We start from the raw sequence: 27,270 nt of genomic DNA on the forward strand, positions 1-27,270 counted from the left end.
AGATGAGGTCTCGCTGCCCAGGCTGGTCTCGAACCCGCAGGCTCAGGCAATCCACTCACCTCAGCCTCCCAAAGGCGCGGGATTACAGGCTGAGCCACCGAGCCCGGCTCAAAGCTCATTCTTGCTGCTGTGTGGAGGCCTGGCTGTCAGGGAAAAGGAAAAAGGAGGACAATCAGGACACTATAGCAGAAGTTGTGGAAGAGACGATGACAGCCTGCACTAGGGCAGAAATAGTGAAGATGGAGAGACATGGGCAGAGTCAGGGTCTGTTATGGTGACAGAAACAGTGAGACTCGCCTTTGGGTTCTCCAGAGTGAGGAAAATAAGGAAAAGCAAGGCTTCTAGGGATTGGCTGGAGTACCCGGTGAAGGGTTGTATCTCGAATTGAGGAGTGGAAATTTCTTGGAATGTGCTGGGCAGCAAAACAAAGTTTGATCTCAGTTATTTAGCTAGAGGTATCTTTAACCTCCAAGTGGAGATACCCACGAGGGACTTAGCCACATGAGTCCAGGGCACAGGAGAAGGACCCAGACAAGGGTAATCTTGGCTGTATCTCTCCTCTCCCACCTTCTCCTTTTTGGAACCCCTCTTTCCAACTCCCAGTGCCTGAAAGTGATACTTTTGCTGCCCAGGGCCCACAACGGTGGCATCTCCTCTTGGCCTGGCTAACTCATATCTCCTGCTCTGGATTTACTTCTCCCTCTCATAGTTTTCCTTATTAAAACTTCCCTGCTTGATATGATTCTCTTAGACCTCTGCTCTGCACTTTCCAAGGTGAGAATTAATTGTTAGACGATTTGGTAGTAATGCATGACCAATTTTTTGGGATCATCTCAATGTTAACGGAGCTTGTACTTTATAAACACAAGAATTTCCCAGACAGGAAGAAAGCTCTAGTGGTCGATGATTTGGTGTTTTTGGCTTGTTAGTGAAAACACTTCATGGTTAGGAAGGATGTTGACAACTTCATGTTCATTCCATATATACAAAAGACGGTGGACATCAATCCTGCTTAGTAACAATTAAGCATACATGTGGTGATTAAATTCCTCTTCAATCTCATGCCAAGATCTTTTCTGTAGTACTCGAAACTTTGGGAACCACATTTTATTTATATTTCCTAATGAGTTTTAAATAAATCTTGACCAGGACAACATTTTTCATTAATCAGGTAGGAAAGAAAGTGTACAGCATGAAGCTTTTTTTGTTTTCACCTTTTTTGGTTATATTTTATCATTTCTACTTGAATAGTCTGCCTGTTTTCTTTCTATATGAGGAGTCTGACCTCACAATTTTGAATAGTTGAGCAGTTTTTTCTAGTCCAAAAAACTAGTGTTTTAGTGAGGGAAACAAATGATGCCAGAACATTTTAAACTTGTCTACATTGCTTAAATAAGTGCTAAGATATGGAGGTGAGGGTCAGAATTGGGTCCTTAAAACTCCAGGAGGTCCTTAAAACTCCAAGATTGGCAGAGTCTTTGATGTCATCTCCTTCAACAACTCATCATGTGGGGCATTGTCATCTGCTTAATTCCCATCAATAAGACATCTAAATTTAAAAATTACATAAAGTAATTATTGAAAATTATATAAACAGTCATAACAAAAAAGATAGAAAGAAGGGAGGGAAGAAATTAGGAAAGAAACAAAGGAAGAAAGGCAGGAAAAAAGAAAGGAAATAGCAGTTCTTATTTTTCATCACTCAGAAGTCACTGTATTAAGACTAGCCCTTCTTGAAGCCTCATAGAAATAAGACATTGAATTTCTAAACAGCTTGTTCTATATTTTGAGCTCTGATTATTTCTTGTTAAGACCTACTTTGGCATTTTGTAGTATAGCATGAAGTTAATATGAAATTTGGACAAATATGGTTCACTTTCAAAATCCTATACAGTGGAATTCCTTCATAGTTAATAAAATGTTAATTTGTATCCAACTTCACATAAAAGAACAAGTACTTGTAATTATTAGCTCTGCAATTTTAAATAAAAGGACAAAAGATTGGCGTAGGACTGTTTTCATTTGAAGGTTTTTTTTTTCCTTTCTTCTCTTAATACTTTAGTGATTTATTCATTATAAAGCTATGGGTTGAAATTTAATTTACCCCTTGTAATAGAAATAATATTTGTTAGTACCTTTATCAATTTTTAAGGGATGTGCCTCGCCTCTAGCATATTGAGTCATGTGACCTTTTTTGGGATGAGGAATAGTTTGTGATAATTCTCCTTCATCTCTGTCCTTGAAGAATATAGAGTTAATTTATAGATCATTTTCAAGGTTAGGGTAATTTTAAACAAAACTAGGAATACTCATGATTTTTCTAAAAATGATCATTTATACAATTCATGCTCATTGCAAAAATTGAGAAGTAGAAAACAAGAATCTCTCTTACTTTTAAACCAAGAAAGAAATGCTTTAGTTTTAAGATTTTTAAGAAATTTTAAATTGGGGTCAAAGCCTCACTGGTGCTAGTTCTCAGATCTGACACTGCCCTCTGTCACCATTGGCCATTTTTAAGGAATCCTTTAGTTGGTCCTCTGCACTTTCCCTATGTTTGATATGGGATTCCTCCACTTTACAATTAAATGGAGGGCTGCTGTACATAGAGGATATCAGAGAGCAGATAAAAACTGCATAAATTTAGAGGCCTTTGGGATATGTGAATTACAAGGCCTCAGAGAGCTGGCCTGCTCTCAAGAGTCAATGTGAAACAGACTCCATAGGTAGCATATGTCCCTTGCCACCCTTGATTAATTTGGAGCAACTTTAGCTTGGCTCTAAGACTTTTACTTGCTCGTATTTAAAAAATTTATTTTACATTGAATATTTTCTTGATTTGGCCCACTTGTGCCCTCATATGCCCATGAATATTTAGTCGTAGAAATGTGTGTCATGAATGTGTAAAAAAGAATAGAAAAGAAATAATAAATTATACTTAAATTTCTCTGAGTCTAGGTTCTTCAAATGTAGGTTAATATAAATTTACGTGGATGAAATTTCCATTAGTGACATCAAACTAGATACAACATGTATAAAAAGAAGGGAAGGTAGAAAATATCCCCTTGAGAAATTCTTGCTCAGTGTATATGTGAATAAATTCAGCAAGTAAGGCTCAACAATTTTTTTCTTAATGGGTGTATCACTGAATAAGCAATGGATAGACTTTCTTATAGGAAATTACACTCCATTCAAAAATATTCAAGCATGGACATCTTAGACATAGCAAACTGTCATTATATCTCTCTGGTAACAGACCAGTAACCCAATATGGCCTCTTTTATAATAGAACCTTTGGCAAGACCAAAATAAATTATTCTGTGTCATGTTAAGTGTTTGTGCTTGTGTGGTATAAACAACAAGCATAGTTTATCAGAGTAATTTTTTAACATTTTATTTTCAAAAGGCAGTTTTTCTTTTAATTGGTAAGCAAAATAATTTTTGGTCTTGAAGACAGACTATAAATTTTACCTACCAGGTCTCCTACTCAGTTTGTCTTTGTTTGTCTTGATCATAGATTTCTTAGTAAGAAGCTTTTTCCTCTGAGTATTAATTGAAAATAATCAGTGGCAATTGTTTAGCATTGCAGCTGACTGGGGCAGCAATTATAATCGGGACAAACAAGATATTGACAAACAAACAAATAAAAACAGGAAAAACTGGGGTGGGCAATAGAAACCCAACATATTTGTAGGAATCCAAACACTTATTTGTATGCACAGGACTGTGTACAAACTCAGTAAAGGACTAAAAAGTCTTAAACTCTTAGCTCTGGCTAACCTTGAAGCTCTCAGCAAGCAGAACAAGAAGCTAAGGAGAGTTGTTAAACTATCTGCTTGGACATTTAAGGTATTCCTCAAGAAAGTGACCAAACAAATAGCAGCACAGGTAGTGACAACAAACAGCACTAAGAGCAAACCATTGACAGGTGGAGAGTCTGATTCCTAAAGTTGTCATAGTACATTACTTAAAATGTCTACTTTTCTTTTTTTTTATATTGATATTTTTTATTTTGATATTGTGGGGTACAGTTAAGGGTTAGGTATACAAATATGCTTCATTCAGGCCCCCTTGTTGATAACAGGTGTCTCCCCGTCTCCAGACAGATGTTTATTACCATTAGTCCCAACCCCCCCCATAGTTTCCCAACACTGTCATTTTCTTATAGTAGTGCATTGGATGATCAAGGTCCACTATATGAGTGAGAATATGTGATACTCAGATCTTTGTTTCTGTGAGAGGTCACTTAGTATTATAGACTCTAGCTCCATCCAGGTTGTTCATTTTTATGGCTGCATAGTATTACATCGTGTATATGTACCACATTTTTTTAATCCAGTCCTCTTTGGATGGACAGTGTGGTTGGTTCCAGGTTCTTGCTATTGTGAACAATGCTGCAATAAACATTCATGTGCAGATATCTTTTTTATAGAGTGATTTGAGTTCTTCAGGGTATATTCCCAGTAGGGGGATTGCAGGGGCATATGGGAGACTGATGTTTAGAGCTTTTAGGAATCGCCAAACTGCTTTCCACAGAGGTTGCACTAGTTTACACTCCCACCAACAGTGTAGAAGTGTTCCCTTTTCGCCACACCCTCTCAACAGCTGTTATTTTTTGAGTTGTTAATAATTGCCATTCTGACTGGAGTTAGGTAGTATCTCAGAGTGATTTTGATTTGCATCTCTGTGATGATTAATGAGGTTGAGCATTTCTTCATGTGTCTGTTGGCTGCTTGGATGTCTTCCTTTGTGAAGTGTCTGTTCATATCTTTTGCCCACTTTATAATGGGGTTGTTTGTTTTTTTCTTTTTAGCACGTTTGAGTTCCTTGTAGATCCAGGATGTTAAGCCTTTGTCAGACCTGGAGTTGGCAAATACTTGTTCCCAGTCTGTTCCTGCTCTCTTGATGGTTTCTTTGGCTTTGCAGAAGCTTGTCAGTTTAATGAGGTCCCACTTGTCTATCTTATCCCTTATCGCCTGTGGGCTTTGAGTTTTGTTCAGGAATTGGATGCCAGTTCCAATTTCCACGAGGATATGTCCTTCATTTTCTAAGGTTCTTATGGTTTGAGGTTTTACATTTAGGTCCCTGATCCATTTGGAGTTAATTTTTGTGTATGGGGATAGATAGGGGTCCTGTTTCAATCTTCTGCATGTGTTCAGTCAGTTTTCCCAGCACCATTTACTGAATAGGTTCTCCTCTCCCCAGTGGTAGGTGGTGGAGGCTTTGCCAAAGATGAGTTGGTTGAGAAATTGAGGTCTTGCCTCAGGAAACTCAATTCTATTCCATTGGTCTATATGCCTGTTCCTATACCAATACCAAGCTGTTTTGATGATTGTAGCTTTATAGTAAAGTTTGAAGTCTGGTAATGTGATACCACTTGCTTTGTTTTGTTTTTGTTTTTGTTTTTTTTTGCTGAGGATTGTTCTGGTTATTCTTGGTCATTTGTGTTTCCATATGAATTCCTGTGTTGTTTTTTCTAGGTCTCAGAAGAATGTTGCTGGTAATTTGATAGGTATTGCGTTGAATCTGTAGATTGCTTTAGGTAGGATGGACATCTTCACAATGTTGATTCTTCCAATCCATGAGCATGGAATATTTTTCCACTTGTTTGTGTCATCTTTGATTTCTTTGAGCAGAGTTTTGTAGTTTTCATTGTAAAGTTCTTTCACATCTCTGGTTAGGAAGATGCCAAGGTATTTCATTTTTTTTGTGGCTATTGTGAATGGAATTGTGCTTCTTATTTGGGTTTCTGTTTGTTTATTATTGGTGTAAAGAAATGCAATTGTCTTTTGCACATTTATTTTATATCCTGAGACTTTGCCGAAGGCCTTTATCAGTGTAAGGAGGTTTTTGACAGATTCTCTTGGGTTTTCAAGGTATACGATCATGTCATCTGCAAAGAGAGATAATTTGACTTCCTCTTTTCCTATTTGGATACCCCTGATTGCCTTCTCTTCTCTGATTGCTCTAGCCAGGACTTCCAATACTATATTGAACAAGAGGGGTGAGAGTGGGCATCCTTGTCTTGTTCCAGTTTTCAGGGGAAATGGTTCCAATTTTTGTCTGTTTAGGAGTATGCTGGCTGTGGGTTTCTTGTAGATGGTTTTTACTACTTTGAGGTATGTTCCCTGCATGCCTAGATGTTTGAGGGTTTTTATCAAGAAGGGGTGCTGGATTTTATCAAAAGCTTTTTCAGCATCTAATGATATAATCATGTGGTTTTTGTTTTGACATCTGTTGATGTATTTAATTACATTTATTGTTTTACCAATGTTGAACCAGCCTTGAGTCCCAGGGATGAATCCTACTTGGTCATAATGGATGATTTTTGAGATGTGTTGTTGAATCTGGTTTGCTAGGATCTTGTTGAGAATTTTAGCGTCTATGTTCATCAAAGATATTGGCCTGTAGTTCTCTTTTTTTGTTGAATCTTTACCTGGCTTGGGTATCAATGTGATTTTAGCTTCATAAAATGATTTGGGGAGGGTTCCATCTTTCTCAATCACCTGAAATAACTTCAGTAGGATTGGACTCAGTTCCTCCTTAAATGTCTTGTAGAATTCTGCTGGAAAGCCATCTGGTCCGGGGCTTTGTTTTGTAGGTAGTTTTCTTATTGCATAGGCAATTTCCTTGATTGTTAGTGGTCTATTTAGGGTCTCAATTTCTTCTTGTTTCAACCTAGGCAGGTTGTGTGATGACAGAAAGTCTTCCATTTCCTTGAGGTTTTTAAGTTTGTTTCCATACAAGTGTACATAGTAGTCTCTGATGATCTTTTGTATTTCTTCAGGGTCAGATGTGACTTCATCTTTTGTGTTTCTGATTGTGCTTATTGGGGTTTTTTCTTTCTTTTTCTTGGTCAGTCTAGCTAGGGGACCATCGATCTTGTTTATCCTTTTGAAGAACCAGCTTTTTGTTTCATTGACTTTTTTTGTATTGTCTTTTTGTCTTCTATGTCCTGAATTTGGGCTTTTATTTTGGTGATCTGGATTCTTCTGCTGAAATTAGGGTTTTTGTGATCTTGCTTTTCCAGCTTCCTTAGGTGGCTTGTTAGGCTATAAATTTGTACTCCTTCCATTTTCTTCATGTGTGTTTGTAGGGATATAAATTCCCCTCTTACTATAGCTTTTTAGGTGTCCCAGAGATTTTGGTAAGAAGTTTCTTCATTTTCATTTGTTTCCAGGTATCTTTTGATCTCTGTTTTGATTTCATTATTGATCCAGGAGTTGTTTAGCATCATGCTGTTTAGTGTCCATGTCTTTGTGGGTTTTGGGGGGAACTTTTTGGTGTCAATGTTTATTTTTATTCCACTGTGGTCTGAGAAGGTGCATGGTAGAATTTCGGTCTTTTAAAATTTGCTTATGCTTGATTTATGGACGATAATGTGGTCGATCTTGGAATACGTCCTGTGTGGTGATTAGTAGAATGTGTATTCTCTGGTCTTTGGATGGAGTGTTCTGTAGGTATCAATTAAGTCCATTTGGTCCAGAGTCACATTGAGGTTCCGAATCTCGTTGCTAATTTTTTTCCTAACGATCTGTTGAGGATTGTGAGTTGGGTATTAAAGTCCCCAGTTATGATGGTGTTAGAGTCAATATCTTTCTTTAGTTTTGCTAGGAGTTGCTTTATAAAAGTTGGTGCACCTATGTTAGGTGCATATATGTTTAGGATAGATATTTCTTGTTGATGGAGTGAGCCTTTTATCATTATGTAGTGGCCCTCTGTAACATTTTTAATTTTTGACAGCTTAAGTGGTATTTTGTCTGAAATTAGGATCACGACTCCTCCTTTCTTTTGTGTTCCATTCGCCTGGAAATTTGTTTCCCATCCTCTTACTTTGAGTCTGTGCATGTCCTTTCTGGTGAGATGGGTCTCTTGAAGGCAGTATATTGTTGCCTGGTGATATTTTATTCATTTTGCTATTCTATGTCTTTTCAGTGGTGCATTTAGTCCATTCACATTCAGGCTAATTATTGAAATATGAGAGTTCATCCCTATCATAGAGTTCTTTTAGAGTTGTTTTTTCACTTGGTTTAATGTCTTTCTTTTGTTTTGGGGGTTGGTTCATGTGTATTTTATTCTTTTTCCTGTACTCTTGTGAAAAATGGTGCTCTTTTTTCCCCCCTTTTCTTCTGTGTTTAGTACTTTCTTAAGTGTTTCATGTAGAGGCAGTTTGGTGGTAGCGTAAATTCTTAGGGATTGGATATCTGGGAAAGATTTTAATTCTCCCTTGCTGATGAAGCTTAATCTGTCAGGGTAGGTTATTCTTGGTTGAAATTGTTTATCTTTTAGGACTTTGAAGATAGGGCTCCAAGCTCTCCTAGCCTGCAGGGTTTCTGTAGATAAATCTGCTGCTATTCTAATTGGTTTTCCATGGTAGGTGATCTGACCTTTTTCTCTTGCTGCCTTTAGGATTTTTCTTTTTGCTTACTTTGTTTAGGCAAATTATTATGTGTCTAGGAGTTGGTTTTCTCATTTGTTGTCTTGCAGGGGTTCTCTGGCTCTCTTGTGTTTGAGTTTTTGCGTCATTGATTAGATAAGGGAAGTTTTCTTGAATGACCTCATGGAAGTTTGTTCCAATGTGGTCTCTGTTTCTTTCTGCCTTAGGCAGACCAATTACTCTTAGGTTAGACCTCTTGAGGTAATCACTCATCTCTTGAAGGTTTTTTTCTGTCTTTTTGAGCTTGATTTCTGTGTTTTTGAGAGTTTGGGTTATTTCTGTATTTTGATCCTCAAGCTCTGAGATTCTTTCTTCTGCTTGGGTAATTCTTCTTTCCATGCTTATCAGTTTATTGTTTATTTCATTCACAGTATTCTTTATTACTGTTATCTCAGATATCAGCTCCTTTCTAGTTTCTTCTTGAGTCTCCTCAATTCTTTTTAATCTCTCCATTAATGTCTTGATGTCTAGGGTTGTATTTTGAGTCCAGTCATTCTGGGGGCTCTTCATTGTTTGCATTCCAAAGTCAGTTTTCTCAGTGTCTGCCCTCTCAGGAGTCTGGGAGAGACCCATATTCTTCTTTTGGTTTTTCTTCATTTGTGTAGATTTTTCTCTCGTCCCTTAGTGGATCAAGTTCCTGAGATCTAATCTCCAGCCTCTTCCCTCTGTTTCTCTTGCAGGCAGTTAGCTTGTTTCCTGGGAGATCTGTGACACTGGTCTCTATTCAGCGTAGGGGAGCGGCTTAGTCTCCTGTTAATGATGTCACCGTGGGAACCGAGGTGGAGGCTCTGATAGGTGGGAGGGGCAATGCAATGTAAATATGCCTTGAAAATGGCAGAGGTGGTGGTTTTACTTTCACTTTTAGGGACGCTCCTGTGGGTCTCTAGGTGGGACCAGCTGCACAGCTGGGCACTGGATCTGGGGTGCCTCCAGCAGGCTGGGCTGGAGGAGAGGGTCGGGCGTTCCCTCCTCTGGAGCTGGAAGCCTGTGATCAGCACCCTACACCAGCTTGGGCTTCTGCCCCCTTACACAGGCTTGTGGTCGCACACACTGAGTGCCTCAGCCAGGGTGGGCCTGGGGCTTCCAATCTCCAAAGCTCCAGAGGGTAGGTGGTGGCTCTGGGTCCCTCCCAGGGCACTTTAGCCAGAAATGGGACTGGTATCTCTAAGGGGCGGGTGCTCAGAGCCTCCCTGCATGACTGGCAGCTTTGCTCTGGGTGCTGGTCGAGCCAATGTAGCCAGGGATGGAGCTGGGATCCAGGATTTGGGATTCCCCAGCTGGCCGGAATCACATGTAGTGGAGCAGCCATGGTCAGGCTACAATGTCTGGCCCTGCATGGGACCAAAAGTCCCCAAACCTCATACCAGTGCGGCTGGAGGTGGGCGGGGGGTGGGTACAGGAAGAAAAGTAATAGTCTTTTTGGGAAACTCACATTCGGAGAATCTCAGGGATGCACCTATGTGGTCGCCATCTTCAGGTCACCTCTCAACATGTCTACTTTTCGATTAAAAATTACAGAATGTGCAGGGAAACAAAATATGCATACATACATAGAGAAATGAATGGCCCATAGAAACAGTTCCTGAGAAAACCTAGGCAAATTTACTTGGCAAAGACTTTAAGACAGCTATTTAAAATTTTTTCAAATAAGTAAAGGAAACTGTAATGAACTAAAGGGAAGTGTAAGAATACTGCCTCTTCAAATAGAGAATACAAATAAATAGACAGAAATTATTAAGAAGAAATAGATCTTTACGTGTACAATGACCATTTGTATACCTAACACTGAATTGCACACTGCAGCTCTAAAGTAAACATTAAAAAAATAAGAAGAAGCGAATCAAAAATTTGGAGCTGGAAAGTGTAAAACAGAAATGAAAAATTTATAGGAGGGTCTCACGAGAAGATTTGAAGTGGGAAACAAAAGAATCAGACAACTTCAAGATAGTTCAACTGAGGTATTCAGGCTGAAAAACAGAAAGAAGGGCAAAGAAAAATAAACAGTCAAGACCTGTGTGGCACCCGTAGGCATACCAACATATGCATAATAGGAATTCCAGAAGAAGAAGGGGAAGAACGAATATTTGAAGAAATAATTCATAAAGATGATTTAAACTTGGTAAAAAAAGGATCATTAACTTATACATTCAAGAAGCTAAACAACACTAAGAAGAACAGATTCAAGTAGATCCACACCTAGTCACTTGTAGTCAAACTGCCGAAAGAAAAAGACAAAAAGAATTTTGACAGCAGAATGAAGTGATAGATCACGTACAAGAAGTTCTCAAAATTGTTAAGCTAATTTCTCATCAGAAAACACAGAGACTAGAAGACAATAGGATGACACAGTCAAAATTCTGAAAGAAAAAGGGAGTCAATTAAGAATTCTATGTGCACAGACTTTGTAGCCACTTGGGTGGATTTAGAGTTTATCATACTCAGTGACCTATCACAGAAACAAAGAACAGAGTACCATATGCTCTCACTCATAAGCAGACCTTGAACAATTATCATAGTACTGCAAGAAAGGGATTGGCAGTAGCAGGAAACTGCCAGGGGAAAAGGGATGGGATTGGCAGTTGAGGGAAGCTGCCAGGGGAGGGAGGGGCACACCTCATCAACAAGGGTACCTGCATAATGAACCCTAACCCTAACCTGAATTGCACCCTACATCTTTAAGATTAAAAAAAAAATTTTAAAAGAATTCTATATACAACAAAACTATCCTTTAACTATGAATTGAATTATGAATTAAAATTATGAAAAAAACAAAAACAGAAAATTTGAGACTAGCACATCTGCCCTACAAGAAATAATAAAGGAATTTCTTCAGGCTGAATGAAAGGAAACAAGGTGGTAACTCAAATTCAAATAATGAAATAAAAAGCACCAGAAAAACTAATTATGTAGATAAATGTAAAGGCCAAAATACATGTTTTATGTTTATCAATCTTTTTTTTTTTTTGAGTTGGAGACTCACTCTGTCACCCAGGCTGGAGTGCAGTGGCACGCTCACAGCCACCCCAGCATCGACCTGCGGGGCACAGGTGATCCTTCTGCCTCAGCCTTCTGCCTCAGTCTTCTGCCTGGAACTACAGTCATGCACTACCATGCCCAGCTAATTTTTTTTTTTAATTGTGGAGATGAGGTCTTGCCAAGTGGCCTAGGTTGTTCTCGAACCCGTGGACTCAGGCAATCCCCTCACCTCAGTCTCCCAAAGTGCTGGAATTACAGGCTTGAGGCACCATGCCCAGTCTATGTTTTATGTTTGTAACTCTTGTATTCTCTTATCAGACTTAAACTATAGTTGTATGAATGCATACATACATAGGTAAAAAATATTTATAAATCTTCATCGATGGTCATATGAAATATGAAATTTGTATGATAATAGTAGAAAGTAAGGGGGAAATAGTTATATAGGAACAAAGTGATATACAGATGCAGCTAAAATTTCCTTGTTATGCTTAGTATTAGTCTTAAATTGGTGCTAGAAAATCAGTATTAGGAACTCATTTGCAAGAGTTTAATATTAAAATTTCTTTGGAAAATATGTATTTACTTCTTATTTGTGTTCTTTGAAATTCTCTGTTCCTCTCTCTACCAACAAAATCAAGGAATAATATTTTATTGCATTAGTAAATCTTTACTGTTTGTCAGACTTCAGTGAATTCTATGACTTTCCTCTGGTGGATTATCTTGTTGAATAAGAAAACATCACAACAGAGTACTGGACCCTATCCACTCATTTTTACACACCCCAAGCTTTAGCAACACCATATGAGAAGATTTTTAAAAAGAGAGAGAATGAGAATAAAAATGACATAAGTAATATAGGAGTGGCAGCTTTCATATTTCCATTAAGTATATCAGTATAGAAGTTCATAATAAACCATAAATGTATTGAAAAAAATAGGACCAAGATATATGTCACATGGAACATTATACTTGTATTTTGTTTCCTTGTTGTCTTCAGTTTTCCCACAAAAGTTCTTTGTTTTCTTCCTGCAGCAAGATATTTCCTGAAGGTTTTCCTGAGGAGTTCTCTGTGGCAGCCATGTTTCGTGTACGAAGAAATACCAAAAAGGAACGGTGGTTTTTGTGGCAGGTTTTAAACCAGCAGAATATGCCACAGGTAAGGCACTGTGAAAGGTATGCTTATGAGTTTTTTTTGTGTGTGGTTAGACCAGGTGAATCTTTAAACTATAAGCACCATTTGGGGAGCAGATCTAGTATCTGAATATTCTCTTTTAGAAGAATCATCATCAACAACAACAACAAAATGCCGGTTTGCCATAGTTAGGATCATCTTGCTGAGATCGGTAATAGTAAAGTCTGATAGGTGAGACAGGGATAGTTTTTTTTTTCTTCTAGATTTATCTTTTATCTAAAGATGTTGAACTGCTTTTTCTTCCTAACTGCTTTATTGACTAATTCTACCTCACTAATAACTTCTTCACTTTCTGTCATCTCTGACATTATGTATTGTTTTTAAAGCAATTTATTATTTCATCTGATAATCCTTGGTGAGTTAAGGGTTGAGACCTAAATATTCATTTCATTGATAAAACATTTATGAGACACAAACTATTTGCTAGGTAGTGACAAGATCCAAGACCTAAAAATCAGAATTTCTGCTCTCAGGGAGCATGAGGTCTAAGTTGGCTGACATTTAGGACAACAACATAACACAGCATAATTGCAATACAGGTGAAGTGGTAAAGGTAAGTTTGGTGTTGGGTGGGGATTATGGGACCATAGAAAGGACAGCTCACCAAAGTTGGGGACAGGAAAAGAGGAGTCCAGGAAAGCTTGTGGAGAAGACAGCATTTGGGCTGAAAAGAGGGGGTGCAGGTCCTCCAAGGAGGAGAGATGAACCTCAAAATTACTTATTGGTACCACGCACTTTTGTTTACTTCTAAACATATCCACTGAAATATTTTTAATTTTCGCTGGACTCTAAGTCTGTTAATATTGTCACAATGTTGTGGTGAGAAGATAAGTTGAAGTTAAGTACTATGTCCTCACACTGTGCAAGAGTCATCAAAGGTTAAAGAAGTTGATCTTTCCATGCTAAGGGAAATGATCATATTCTCATTATTAAATTAGTAACCTTGACTCCTTCAGTTACTAATACAGATAATTTATTCATACATAAATATACATTACTTTTTTAATAATTACATAATTTAATTAAAAGTGTATATTTTATATGAAAACAATCTGCATATTTATACTTTTAGATATTCCTTTAAAAGGAGCATATTGTTGAGCCGGGCTCGGTGGCTCAGCCTGTAATCCCGCGCCTTTGGGAGGCTGAGGTGAGTGGATTGACTGAGCCCGAGGGTTGGAGACCTGCCTGGGCAGCCAGACCTCATCTCTACAATAAATCAAAAAAATCACCCGGGCATGGTAGCTCATGCCTGTAATTCCGGCTACTGGGAAGGCTGAGGCGGAAGGATCACTGGAGCCCAGCAGGTCGAGGCTGCGGTGGCTGGGAGCGGTCACTGCAATCCAGTCTGGGCAACACTGCACTCCAGTCTGAGCGGTCACTGCACTCCAGAGTGAGACTCCAACTCAAAAAAAAAAAAAAAAAAGGAGAATATCGTATTCACCAGAATACTCCACATTTAAACCATTTTTGTAGCTGGGTATTGGCTGTTCTTTTAGGTTAACAAACCTGGTGGACACAGGTGCCATCTGAAACATTTTACTAAGTGCTTCGGTTATACTAACATGCATTTTGTGCTTTTCTTTGTGTGTTTAATAATTTTGAACATTGACTTTTAAAACATTTAAAGAGATTTGTTTTTTTTTCAGGTTTCTGTCGTAGTTGATGGTGGAAAGAAGGTAGTGGAATTTATGTTTCGGGACCCCGAGGGAGACGTGTTGAACTTCATTTTCAGAAATCGAGAACTTCGTCATTTGTTCGATCGTCAGTGGCATAAACTTGGCATTGGGGTACAATCTCGGGTCATCTCACTCTACATGGATTGCAATTTGATTGCAAGCCGGCAGACTGGAGGAAAAGACACTGTGGATTTTCGTGGGCGGACAGTTATTGCGGCCAGGGCTGCAGATGGCAAGCCTGTGGACGTAAGTCACGATGCTAGTTGCGAGAGAGAACTGGTAGCATTTCTAACTCAAAGCAAAATATCTTATTAAAAAACACGTTCCTGTAATTACTGCTTAATAGATTTCCTTCTCACCAATTTCATTAATTTAATTAATTTGCCATCAGATGCGTGAAGAATAGCTATGTTATTTCAAACTATACTATTTTCTTTCTATTTCTCCATTTTCTCCAGCAGGTGAATTACAAGATTAGCACATGCTTTAAAAAAAATAAGATAGTCAAGAGTAAATTTCAGTAAAAATTGAAAAGATGATACAAAATATAAGCTTGGTCTAAGTGCATATGTTTTAAATAGAAAGAACTGGAAAAAGATGAATTTTAAATTAAATGATTCCAGATTATCTGATGGTTTCACTCAAGGACAATAGGCTGTTTCTTTTATCCTCACAATAGCAATTGCTTTGTATTGCAGACTATTTTTCATAAGTTTTTTAATGGTTTTCTGGGGTTTTATTGTACAGAAACCGTCACTAAATGTATCAGTAGGTCATTTGAATGAGAAAAATTGATTAGGAAAACCTGTCAAATAAAAAGATCGTTTAAAAAATACATTTGAAACTAAGACAATACAGATATTATTGGTTTTCCTAGAGAACAAATCTTACAATCTTAAAAAAGTGAAATATACCTAAAGTTGATAGCTGTGTGTTTTGGGGTGTCATTATTTATACACTTAGTTTATAGCTTATTTATTTCTTAGTTATTGCAAGAGCAGGATCCAGTCTTGGAGCTCTTGAACCTCAGAAGACTGAGTGTTCCATATTCTGTGTCTCATTAACTTTCCACCCAAGGAAAGATTTAATCCCAGAACTTGAGGTATGTCCTTATAAAAAGGACATAATGTGAAAACCATGGTAGTACAGTGGTTTTACAGTTTATCATGGATTCTTGGTTCATTAGAAGATGAAATTGAAGCTATGTTGCAAATGTGGCTATTTTAGGAGCCAGTCACTGAGTTAAACAAGCAACATACATTTCTTTAAAAAAAAAAAATGATTGGTTCTACTAAAACTTTAAGTAGACTAACTTTTCATCATCCCTATGCAGGCTCTGTGATTCATAAGATCTGCTGCAGTGTGAAATGTACTTGTTTGGGCTGTGTGTTATAAGAAAAAAATTCTCTTGCGTGAATTTTATTTTACATATCCTACCCGTGCGCTTTTGTGAGAAAGTGACAAAACTGATATAAAGTATTTTTTTAAAGTCAAATATTCATTTTAACAAGCATCAGTACAGACTTAGCCCTCAACATTCTCCTTCTAAAGCACGATGTCAATAAAATATTCTAAAGTAATGGATGCATTATGAAACCACGATTGAACTAGATTGACTGTAGCTTCCATGTCATGGGTCTCAGTCAGGTTCTAATCCTTTGAAAATCTTTAGTTAAGTAATATAATTCATATGTAGGGCCTCAACCCAGTGGATGGTATATAATTGGATTTAAATACTTATTGGCTATTTAAATAACAATGATAGTGATGAAATGAGTTTGAGTTAATAGAAATATTAATTAATTGAAGTCACCATTCTTTATTCTACCTAATTAGTATGTTATTGTCAGTATTTCATTAGACTATGTAAGACAGCACACTTAAACTTTACAAATAAAGTTTAACCCTAACAAACTTGCAAGAAATTTAATGTAGTCTTATGGTTTTGCATTGCCTGCAGATGTTAGGCTGAGGTGTTCAAAGTTCTTAATGCTTTCTATGAGTTGAATTGGTTTTTTTCACCTCAGTCTAAAGTAAAAATTGCAGCTTTTTTTTCTCCTTTTCTTTCTTTCTTTTTTTTTTGGTGTTGAGGGTAGAGATTCACAACTAGTTACAAATGTCTGATTTCTATTAGCATACGGTTGGTTATTACAAAGTACATTTGAGTCTTTCTATAGAAAGTATCAATTGACCTCAAAGTCATGCATTATCTGCTCTATTACATTGGGAGAAACAGTCAGACAGAGACAGAGAGAGGAGTGAGAAAGGAGAAAAAAGGGGGGAGGAGAAAGATTGTTTCTAACCTACCTTATATATCAAATACTTTATAATTATTAATTGAATTATTACATTAGTAGTCACAACTAATTTCAAACCTCCATTCAATATCTACATATATAAAGCGTTATTAGATATAACATTTCAGTCCTTAAAGAATTCAAACAGCCTATTTAAGCATTTGTCATATTGATATTTTATCAACAGTCTGCACTATTTTTTTTCCTTAGGTGACAGTTTGATCTTACATTTAAGGGCATCATTAAACTTTCCTTGAGCTACTTTTAATTTCATGTCCAAATGCCAAAAACTTGAATCTACTATGCAAATAGAAGGAATCAATTATTTTTTGTAAAGAGATTATAAGTCTTGCTGAGGATCATACCAATATAACATAAAATCAATAAGTTCTAGAAAAAAAAACTCATGAAATATAGATTAAAAATAGATACCTTTTCTTTCCTTACTGGTAAAAGTGCATCTATCAGTGCCTCAAATAGAGTCTCAAATTACAAAAAGCCTAAAAAAACTACTAAAGTCTTTCCCATCATGTGTCGTAGCTTTGACTATCTTTTCTCCAGAATTTTTTACCTTAAAATGTCCTCATGTTATGGACAGGTTTTATTGTATTGCATTACAATGCCTTTCTTTAATTAAGTACTTCTTTTTATTGTTTGAAACAATTAGCCAAGATTTGCAGTTGCTTTTATGACCTGATTTCCTTTATCTGTGGATTTTTCTCTGCTTCTAATTGTTTCTCAGGTTGTCTATAAAATAATGAATCCTAAATTAAATAAAAACATTAAAATATCTACCAGTAATTTATCTGTATCAGCTTTTCTTTTCTTTCTACTTAAATTACCATAGTTCTTAACTGACTAAGTGTGATTCTCAAAAAACTAATGATGTTTTTATTACTGATTCTTTTAATAGATTGAACTTCACCAACTTAAAATCTACTGTAATGCAAACTTCATAGCTCAAGAAACATGCTGTGAAATATCAGACACTAAGGTAAGTTCATTTTTTTTGCTTGTGGAGAATGAAGAATGTCTCTTATTTTTACTTGTAGAGTCTATAGAGTGCAAACGTAAGGAAGACTGTGTCTTTTGTTGAAGCCAAGTGAGTAATTTATTCCCAGTAAGAAAGCCTTTGGAGCCCTGCCCTATAGTTTATTTTCACAATATAACCCTGAATTTGGAAGATAAATGTCCTCACTTTGAGCTCAACATAATAAAAAGGGATTCTATGCCTTTCTCCCTAATCCATGTTCCAACAATGTTATCACCATTTTTCCAGTTAAAGAAGTTTTGAATCTTTGAAGACATGTTATTCTCACTTATTTCCCTATTCTAACTTGCACCCATGCTGACTAGTTTTCCTTTGTGAGTTATATGCCATCCTCATCTTCCTTTTCCCTGTTACTGTGAAAGTTCACCTTTACCTCATGCCTGGACTGGTGCATTATCACATCAGCTGCCTTCCTTATTCCCAGTCCTTTTTCTTTGCAGCATAACTGGAATAAGCCTCTGAGTCACTGCACTGAGTATACATTCACTGTCTTCCAGTACACACTTGCTCTTCAGAGTCACTGATGTTCTAGATACCGTGCTAAGGAACATGGTTAACAAACATGAATAAGGCCCTTCCTGCCGTCTGTTCATCTTTTTCTTAAGGCCTTAGGTGACTCCCTGTTGGCAACAAAATATAAATGCAGTTCCTTTGCCTTTCATGCAAAATATGTTCTACCTAACTGTATATCAATTACTTTCTTATGCCATCTTCTTTGCTAAGAAAAAGATTAAATTCGATACTCCCTGTATCTGTTATCATATTGGTCATGTGTACTATCTTTTATTACTAGGTATAATTGTATTTGTTTTTAGCATATTTAAGCAAAAATTAGACTCAGTGAGGAAAATTTTACCTTTATAATCTTTTTCACTCCTAGTGCTTTATGCAGAGAAGACAATCATTTGGTTTGTTGACTTATTCACTACTAAAAGAGATAAATGGAACAGAAAGGCGTTTGAAGGGAACTAATTTTAAAAGCTTACAGAAAGAATATGCAAAAAGTAAAAGTAAACAGTGAGAAATACTTTTCCTTTGGATCTTAGATTTTTCTAGATGTTCTATACTTACCATAGTAAATTATATGAAATGTTCAGCAATAATTTACAACTACTGCTGTAATAAATATTGTATTGTTATTGTAATAAATATTTTTAACTTCTGCAGCCCACTTTGGGTAGTATAATAAGAATAAGAAGAAACTTAAAGCATAGCTAAGTCTTTCAAATAGTATACGTTTTGTTTATGTAACTTGGCTTTATAAAACATGTCTCCGATTCAGTTTAGGGCTCTCATTCCAAGCGGAATGAAAGCCAACCCAGTATCTTTCTATAAATATCTAAAAAGATAATTTAGAATGCCAATTTACAGACTTAAAATACCTAAGCTTCTTGGAGCTACACATTTAAACCTTGAAGTTGTTAATTCTCCAAAAGTTTTTTTTATTACATTTTTTAATCTAAAAGTTCTTAAAAGAGTAGCTTTATGGAAAAGTAACATAATTATGCTTCAACATATCTAAATATTATATTCTTGACCAGTAATCTCTGCCTTGTGTCTTTATATAATATATATTTTCAACCAGAATTATTAGAAATGTAAGAAGTATAGTTGATAGATTGAGTGGAGAATGGTTTGGTAATTCAAAGCAGTGACATGAGCTCACACATTATGAACAAAACATTTTAAAATCATGTTTATAAAAGATTATTTGGAGTTAATTTTATTTTCCAATTTATTTTTTATTGCTACAAATATTTTACATACTTATGAGGTACATGTGTATGTTTGTGGCATGTATAGAATGTGTAATGATCAAGTCAAAGTATTTGGGGTATCCATCCCCTTGAGTATTTATCATTTCTCTATGTTGGTAGAAAGTTAGTTTTAAAGAGTAATAAATCAGGTAGGAATTCATCCCCAACTATTGAAAAAATAGCAGAACACTGTATATTTTCCTGCAGATAATTATTTGGAAGGGACATCATCATCCATTTAATGATGAACAGAAAATAGAAATGCTACATTTTAAAAATGAGAATGTATAGTTTGGAAGATAAATAATTGTATACAAGCCATTTAGATGCATCTACTGTACTTCTGATACCAATTGTATATTTTATTTTTTGCAAAATGTCTTGAACTAAAAAATTTAATGTGTTTGTTTGAATACCTAGCATGTTGTTTGGAGTTAATATTTTATGAAGCATTTCAAAAGTGAAATTTATTGAAGATTATAGGCATGCTTCTTTATTTCTATTAAATTAAAATTTTCGGTTTCTAAAGCAGTCAAGTTTCATGACTACAGACACAGAAAGAACGATGAGCACATATGAAAAGAAGCAGAAAAACAGCAACATTTGTTGAAAATAAATGAGAAATGTGATTAAATTTTAAGGGCTAATTAACTGAATATGTGTCAAATCAAAACCAGAGGTTTTACGAGGGGAGGAGTTCTTACTTGTGTGCTTTATGTTGCCTCCAGGCACTTTGGCGAGTGGGAACAGTTTTATAGCGACGCCTGAGACATATTTTTAAGGTTGTTTAAATCCTCAATTTAGTGTAGTGACTCAGTTACCCAGAGAAAAAGTATGAATTTTAAGTGGGTCTTGGTTATCTGACTGGGAACCCGTGGGGCAGGAACTGTCTGAGAGATCACATCAAATCGTATGAAGTGAATGAGCTGTTTTGATGATGATCTTGTTTCACTCTAATGAGCCGTAGTTTCTAGACTTTTGGACCGAGAAACTTATTAGGATAACTAAATCGTTAAATCTGGAAAGAGGAGATTTGAAGGAACTAGTGGTGAAGACAGAAAGCTAGTTGCAGTATTTCTGTGTGCTACTTTTGTTACGGCTTTGATTGTAGTCATAAAAGCATTAGATTACTACTCATTTTTCAAGATAAATGTCTGTTAAAAATGGTATGCATGCTTATTATAGAAGACTTAAAAAATACAGCCAAATTCTGAAAAGAAAATAAACATCAACCACGATATCAATTACAGTAGATAACCACTGATCGGTTTTTAGTTTTTATCCCGAAAATACTTTTCCACACACATATAATTTCAGTATACAGAAAAACACCTGAACTCTTTTTTTTTTGAGTTGGAGTCTCACTCGGTCGCCCAGACTGGAGTGCAGTGGCCGCTCCCGGCCACCGCAGCCTCGACCTGCTGGGCTCCGGCGATCCTTCCGCCTCAGCCTTCCAAGTAGCCGGAATTACAGGCAGGCGCTACCATGCCCGGCTGATTTTTTTATTTATTGTAGAGATGAGGTCTCACTGCCCAGGCAGGTCTCCAACCCGCGGGCTCAGGCGATCCACTCACCTCAGCCTCCCAAAGGCGCGGGGTTACAGGCTGAGCCACCGAGCCCGGCTTAACACCTGAACTCTTTCCCCTAATGCTGTCTTCCTGAAATTGCAAGTTCAGAGTTTTAAACTGTGGTGAGGAGTCTGGTACATGAGGTTGAGAAGAAAGAATGCCTTTATCCTCTTCAGATTCGCCTTCTGGATGAATTTTTCAAAGAAAAATAGTCTATTGCTTTGTAATGAAACTCCATGTTATCCAGTATGTTCTGAACCCACTGAATAAGTATAAAGCTCAGCACTTGTCTGTTTTAGTGGAGAACTTTTTGATATTTTTAAACGACAGTGGACTAGGACAAGGTATATTTTGATTAAATAAATATTTTCTTAGATTGTAAAAAGAATTCATTTGCAATCATCCTCTTAAAGTAAACTCTTTCACAGGTTTAAATGACATGCTCTCACCTTCATTTTTGTTCCCAAAAGGCATGGCCATATATTGTTTGTATAGATTATTTTATTATAACAAAGCAATTACTATAAATATATAGTATTACTGTATTTATAATAAAGTCACCTACTACAACTTTAGGATGTTTGCTACTACAACTTTAGAATTCCTTGCCAAGACCATCATTTTAATATTTTGTGTGTGTGCTGTGGGTGTAATCAAATGTGTCGGCTCAGTGAAAGAGTAAAAGTGTGATACACTTCTGCACACTGGTGTCATGCATTGGTGAATACGAAGGTGGTTCTTACAGGCAGTCTCAGTCATCCCTAGTCAGGTGGGAGCCACATGTGGAATATCAAAATGTTTGGAATAACTCCATGCCCTAAATAAAGCTTCTTTTTGGATTTTAGTGCCCGGAGCTGGATAGCTTTGGAAGCATTGCATCATCATCTATGACCACACATGCTGGGAAAATGTCCGCATATATGCCAGACCAGCAGGAACTTACAGACCGGTGCCAGTGCATTCCGAGCCAGGTATGCTGGTCTTCACCTGCCTCGCCAAAAAGCCATCTCAAATGTGAGCCTGGCTCCCGGAAAGTGGCCTCTGGACACAGAATGTGTCTTGCCCTTCAGTGCTGGTTGAATCAGATACCCCAGTCACTTGAGTGGGCTAAAAAAGGGGGTTGAAGACAGGAGTTTCTAGAGTTTTACCTGAGTAGTCTGAGCTCAACTGAACTTTTTTCAGAGTGGAACTAGAACGAGTAGAAAGGTAAAGGGAGGACCCCTGGCCAACAGGCAAGTATTGAGTTCTCAACGAGTACCGGGAATAGGCTGCAGTTCTGGGGATTCACGGTGAAGGATACTCGATGCCTACCCTTCAAAATACTACACACAAAAATCTCTATTTTTGGTATTTTTGTGTGTGTGTATGTAGACTAAGCTTTTCCAGTATCCCCAAATTTCCAGTCAGCTGCCTCCTCCACTATAAGTTCTGGGGGAATGTGTAGAAGGCCTCTGATGTTTTTCTAAGAATTTATCTCACCAGCCCTAGAAGGTTCCTGGGTCAGGGAAGCTGGGCTGTGGCCCTATCCACACTTATTTTGTGGGTGCCGATGGCAGTCATGAGGCCTGTGCCAAGAGTAGGCTGAGTGGCTTCCTGGTAGATTTCTTCTGTGCACACTTCTGAGGAAAGGAGACTTGTCTCAGCTCCTAGAGCAGCGTGTCCCCAGCACTGTCACCTGGGACATATCCTGATACTTACCCACCCAAGATCACATCACTCATGGGTGAATCAGTGGGGCAGAGATGAGGGGAAGGCTTACAGGAACTTTCTATCCCTAGAGTGGCCTGCCATGGTGGCTTTGTGAGAAAGGTAAGGCCAAGACTTGGAGGCCATGGAACAGCTCGCGTTCCAGCCCCTGAGGCTCCTGGAGGGGAGGATGCCGACTGGTATTTGGAGGAGGGAGAGATATAAGCCTGCAGACCAAGGAAAGAGCATTTCAGTGCAGTGACCACAACAGCCCAGAGAGAGGCAGAGTTCACTGTCACTGGCTTCACATTTATAAATGATTTGGCTTTAGATCCATGTGACAGGATGTTTGCTGACACAGACATTCGCTTTTGCTCAGGGAGAAGCAGGTTTGCCAGGAGATCCAGGCTCACCTGGGCAGAAAGGCGATAAAGGAGATCCGGTAAGACACAGTCGAATACCGTGGGGACTAAAGGGGTGTGTTCCAAAGTGACTTAAATAATGTGCGTGCCTCACTTTTCCATGCTCCGTGCAAATGTATGTCTATAAAAGGCTACCAAAGACTATATTAAGATGCTGATTACTGAAATGAGAATGACCACATCAGCATCAAAGTCTGCTTTTGAGTTCATGTTGGAAGCATGGCATGAAATTCAGAAAGATCTGGAATCACATATCTTTGTCTCTAAAAGCTCTAAGCCTTGAGAGTTTGTTTGGAGGTTCTAGCAGGGGAGCGCAGCTACTCGTATACCCTTGACCGAAGCACGGTCCTCCTCTAGTGGGGATGGTCGTCCTCTTCGACCGAGCGCGCAGCTTCGGGAGGGACGCACATGGAGCGGTGAGGGAGGAAGGGGACACCCGCCTAGCCAGCCAGATCAGCCGAATCAACCCTGGCGATCAATAGGGTGACAGATGTCGCAGCCAGATCGCCCTCACATCTTCCTAACCAGAGACGTGAAAGACCTTTACAATGAAAATTACAAAACACTGCTCAAAGAAATCAAAGATGACATGAGCAACTAGTGAAAAAATATCCCATGCTCATGGATTGGAAGAATCAACATTGTGAAGATGTCCATCTTACCTAAAGCAATCTACAAATTCAATGCAATACACATCAAATTACCACAACATTCTTCTCAGACCTGGAAAAAACAACACAGGAATTCATATGGAAACACAAACGTCCAAGAATAGCCAGAACAATCCTCAGCAAACAAAAAAACAAAGCAGGTGGTATCACATTACTAAACTTCAAACTTTACTATAAAGCTACAATCATCAAAACAGCTTGGTATTGGTACAGGAACAGGCATATAGATCAATGGAATAGAATTGAGATTCCATAAGTAAAGCCTCAATTTCTCAACCAAATCATCTTCGACAAAGCCCCCACCACCTACCACTGGGGAGAGGAGAACCTATTCAGTAAATGGTGCTGGGAAAATTGGCTGACCACATGCAGAAGATTGAAACAGGACCCCTATCTATCCCCATGCACAAAGGTTAACTCCAAATGGATCAGAGACCTAAATGTAAAACCTCAAACCATAAGAACCTTAGAAAAGGAAGGAAATACTCTCATGGAAATCGGAACTGGCATCCAATTCCTGTACAAAACCCGAAACCCACAGGACTTAAGAGAGAAGATAGACAAATGGGACCTTATTAAACTGACAAGCTTCTGCAAAGCCAAAGAAACCATCAAGAGAGCAGGGAGACAGCCTACAGACTGGGAAAAAGTATTTGCCAACTCTAGGTCTGACAAAGGCTTAACATCCTGGATCTACAAGGAACTGAAACGTACTGAAAAGAAGAAAACAAACAACCCCATTATAAAATGGGCAAAAGACATGAACAGACACTTCACAAAAGAAGACATTCGAGCAGCCAACAAACACATGAAGAAATGCTCAACCTCACTAATCATCAGGGAGATGCAAATCAAAACCACACTGAGATACCACCTAACTCCAGTCAGAATGGCAATTATCAACAACTCAAAAAATAACAGCTGCTGGAGAGGGTGTGGTGAAAAGGGAACACTTCTACACTGTTGGTGGGAGTGTAAACTAGTGCAACCTCTGTGGAAAGCAGTGTGGCGATTCCTAAAAGCTCTAAAAATTGACCTTCCATATGACCCTGCAATCCCCCTACTGGGAATATACCCTGAAGAACACAAATCACTCTATAAAAAAGATACCTGCACACGTATGTTTATCGCAGCATTGTTCACAATAGCAAGAACCTGGAAACAACCATGCTGCCCATCAAAAGAGGATTGGATTTAAAAAATGTGGTACATATACACGATGGAATACTATGTAGCCATAAAAAAAGAACAAAATCATGAATTTCACTGCAACCTGGATGGAACTAGAGTCTATAATACTGAGTGACCTCTCACAGAAACAAAGATCTGAATATCACATGTTCTCACTCATATAATGGACCTTGAACATCCAATGCAATACTATAAGAAAATGACTGACGGTACTGGGAAACTATGGGGGGGAGGGACATGGGATTAACAGTAACAAATATCTGTCGGGGGATGGGAAAACACCTCTTATCAACAGGGTGCCTGAATGAAACGTAATTGTACACCTAACCCTTAACTGTACCCCACAAAACCATAATAAAAAATACTGATTAATGAAAAAAATAATATAAAATAAAATAAAAGCTCTAAGCAGAACTGTGAAGCAGGCACATTTACTTTCTAGTCAAGGTCTAGCCTTCTTCTTTTTTTTTTGAGTTGGAGTCTCACTCTGTCGCCCAGACTGGAGTTCAGTGGCCGCTCCCAGCCACCGCAGCCTCGACCTGCTGGACTCCGGGGATCCTTCCCCCTCAGCCTTCCAAGGAGCTGGAACTACAGGCGCACGCTACCATGCCCGGCTGATTTTTTATTTATTGTAGAGATGAGGTCTCACCAAGTTGCCCAGGTGGGTCTCGAACCCGCAGGCTCAGGCAATCCACTCACCTCAGCCTCCCAAAGGCATGGGATTACAGGCTGATGAACTCTTATTTCTCTTGTCTGTTGACAAGTCCCCACTGAAGATTTTTCCTTCACTGTTTACCTTTTATTTTTTTAATTATTATTATTATTATTATTATTATTTTGAGTTGGAGTCTCACTCCGTGCCCAGACTGGAGTGCCATGGTACACTCATGGCCACCCCAGCGTCGACCTTCTAAATTATTTACATAATCTAGTTGAACTCCTTTTATAAATGATAGGAGACTAAAGTCTGAAAGTTGACTCCTCAAAGCTTCAAGAGCTAACATCATTTGACTCCCAAATGAATGTCTGCCTGATGTGCCTTGCAAGGGACTTCTGGTACTCAGTGGGTGTTAGAGAAGAGGTTTGTGAGATGGGATGGGGTATTTATTATCACTCTTTAAATCACATGTCTTGGAGTGCCTTTGCTTTCAATATCATTATATGAAAATTTAAAATAATTAAACAATATCTAGTCTAGGGCTACTTCAATCAAATTCAACATAAAATCATTACAGCAGCAGTGAAGATGTATTTGGTGCTTACCATGCACCAGGCACCAAGGAGAGTGCTGTAGATATGTTCTCTTATCCATTCTTCATGTGAGGAATTAGTGGAACTATTTTACAGGTAGAAATACAAAGGGCTAGGGAGGTTAATTTATTACCCAAGGCCAGATAGCTTGTAGTCAAGCTGGAATCTGAACCGAGGCCTGTGGAATCTTCTTAACCAGTATCCATTTTGCAAGCTGCTCTATATTCTGAAAACATATCAGCGTTATTTATCTGTCTTCTTTCATCAGTGCACCTCCACTTTTAATATCTTATCCTTAAAACCTCATAAAAATGTCAAGCTAATATTGTTATCCTCAGTGTGTAGCTCAGAGACCCACATATAGATAAAATGATGTGACCAAAGTAACACAATTAAGAAGATTCTTAAGGTAGAGTGATCTCTGGGTTCATCCCAGCTTTTCTCTGATTAGCAGTGAACTTGGCCAAGCCACCCAGACTCTCCAAGCTTTATTTTCCAAACCTATAAAGGAGGGTGTTATCATTTATGCATTCTACCTACTTCACAAGGTGACACAAAAGTGCTTTGAAAAGATATCCATGGCTTAGTTGTAGGTGATTGCAATGTGATAACACTTTCACAAACACATTTCTTAACTTTTTCTTCAATTTGCCAATTCTAGTATAATTCAGATGACTGGCATAGGGAGAAATTTCACATGTGCTGGTTTTTAAAGTAAAATACTTTAAAAATACCTTGTACATTAAAAAACATGTCAGAAGTATGGTCTTATTTGAATAATTATTCAAAAATCAATAAATCATCTTTAAATTATTATTTTTTAAAAATTAGGTACTTAGTCACTCTTGTTACATCCTGTAGTTTTGTTTTTGTTTTTGTTTTTGTTTTTGAGTTGGAGTCTCACTCTGTTGCCCAGACTCGAGTGCAGTGGCCGCTCCTGGCCACCACAGCCTCGACCTGCTGGGCTCTGGCGATCCTTCCGCCTCCGCCTTCCAAGTAGCTGGAACTACAGGCGCGCGCTACCACGCCCAGCTGAGTTTTTGATTTATTGTAGAGATGAGGTCTCACCAAGTTGTCCAGGCGGGTCTCGAA

General features: G+C 38.0%; 1 protein-coding gene across 1 annotated transcript in view; it reads left to right on the forward strand.

Annotated features, from left to right (window-relative positions):
• Window positions 1-27,270, forward strand: part of COL19A1 (collagen type XIX alpha 1 chain) — a 333,729-nt gene that overhangs the window by 30,167 nt on the left and 276,292 nt on the right. Inside the window, exons 4-8 of the mRNA XM_008061721.2 lie at window positions 12,446-12,569; window positions 14,255-14,530; window positions 17,495-17,575; window positions 21,803-21,928; window positions 23,023-23,085. Of these exons, the coding sequence (XP_008059912.1) occupies window positions 12,446-12,569; window positions 14,255-14,530; window positions 17,495-17,575; window positions 21,803-21,928; window positions 23,023-23,085 (670 nt within the window). The remainder of the gene's footprint in view (window positions 1-12,445; window positions 12,570-14,254; window positions 14,531-17,494; window positions 17,576-21,802; window positions 21,929-23,022; window positions 23,086-27,270) is intronic.

The sequence above is a fragment of the Carlito syrichta genome, unplaced genomic scaffold, assembly GCF_000164805.1.
Source record: "Carlito syrichta isolate Samal-C Ts95f unplaced genomic scaffold, Tarsius_syrichta-2.0.1 Scaffold305546, whole genome shotgun sequence".
NCBI lineage: Eukaryota > Metazoa > Chordata > Mammalia > Primates > Tarsiidae > Carlito > Carlito syrichta.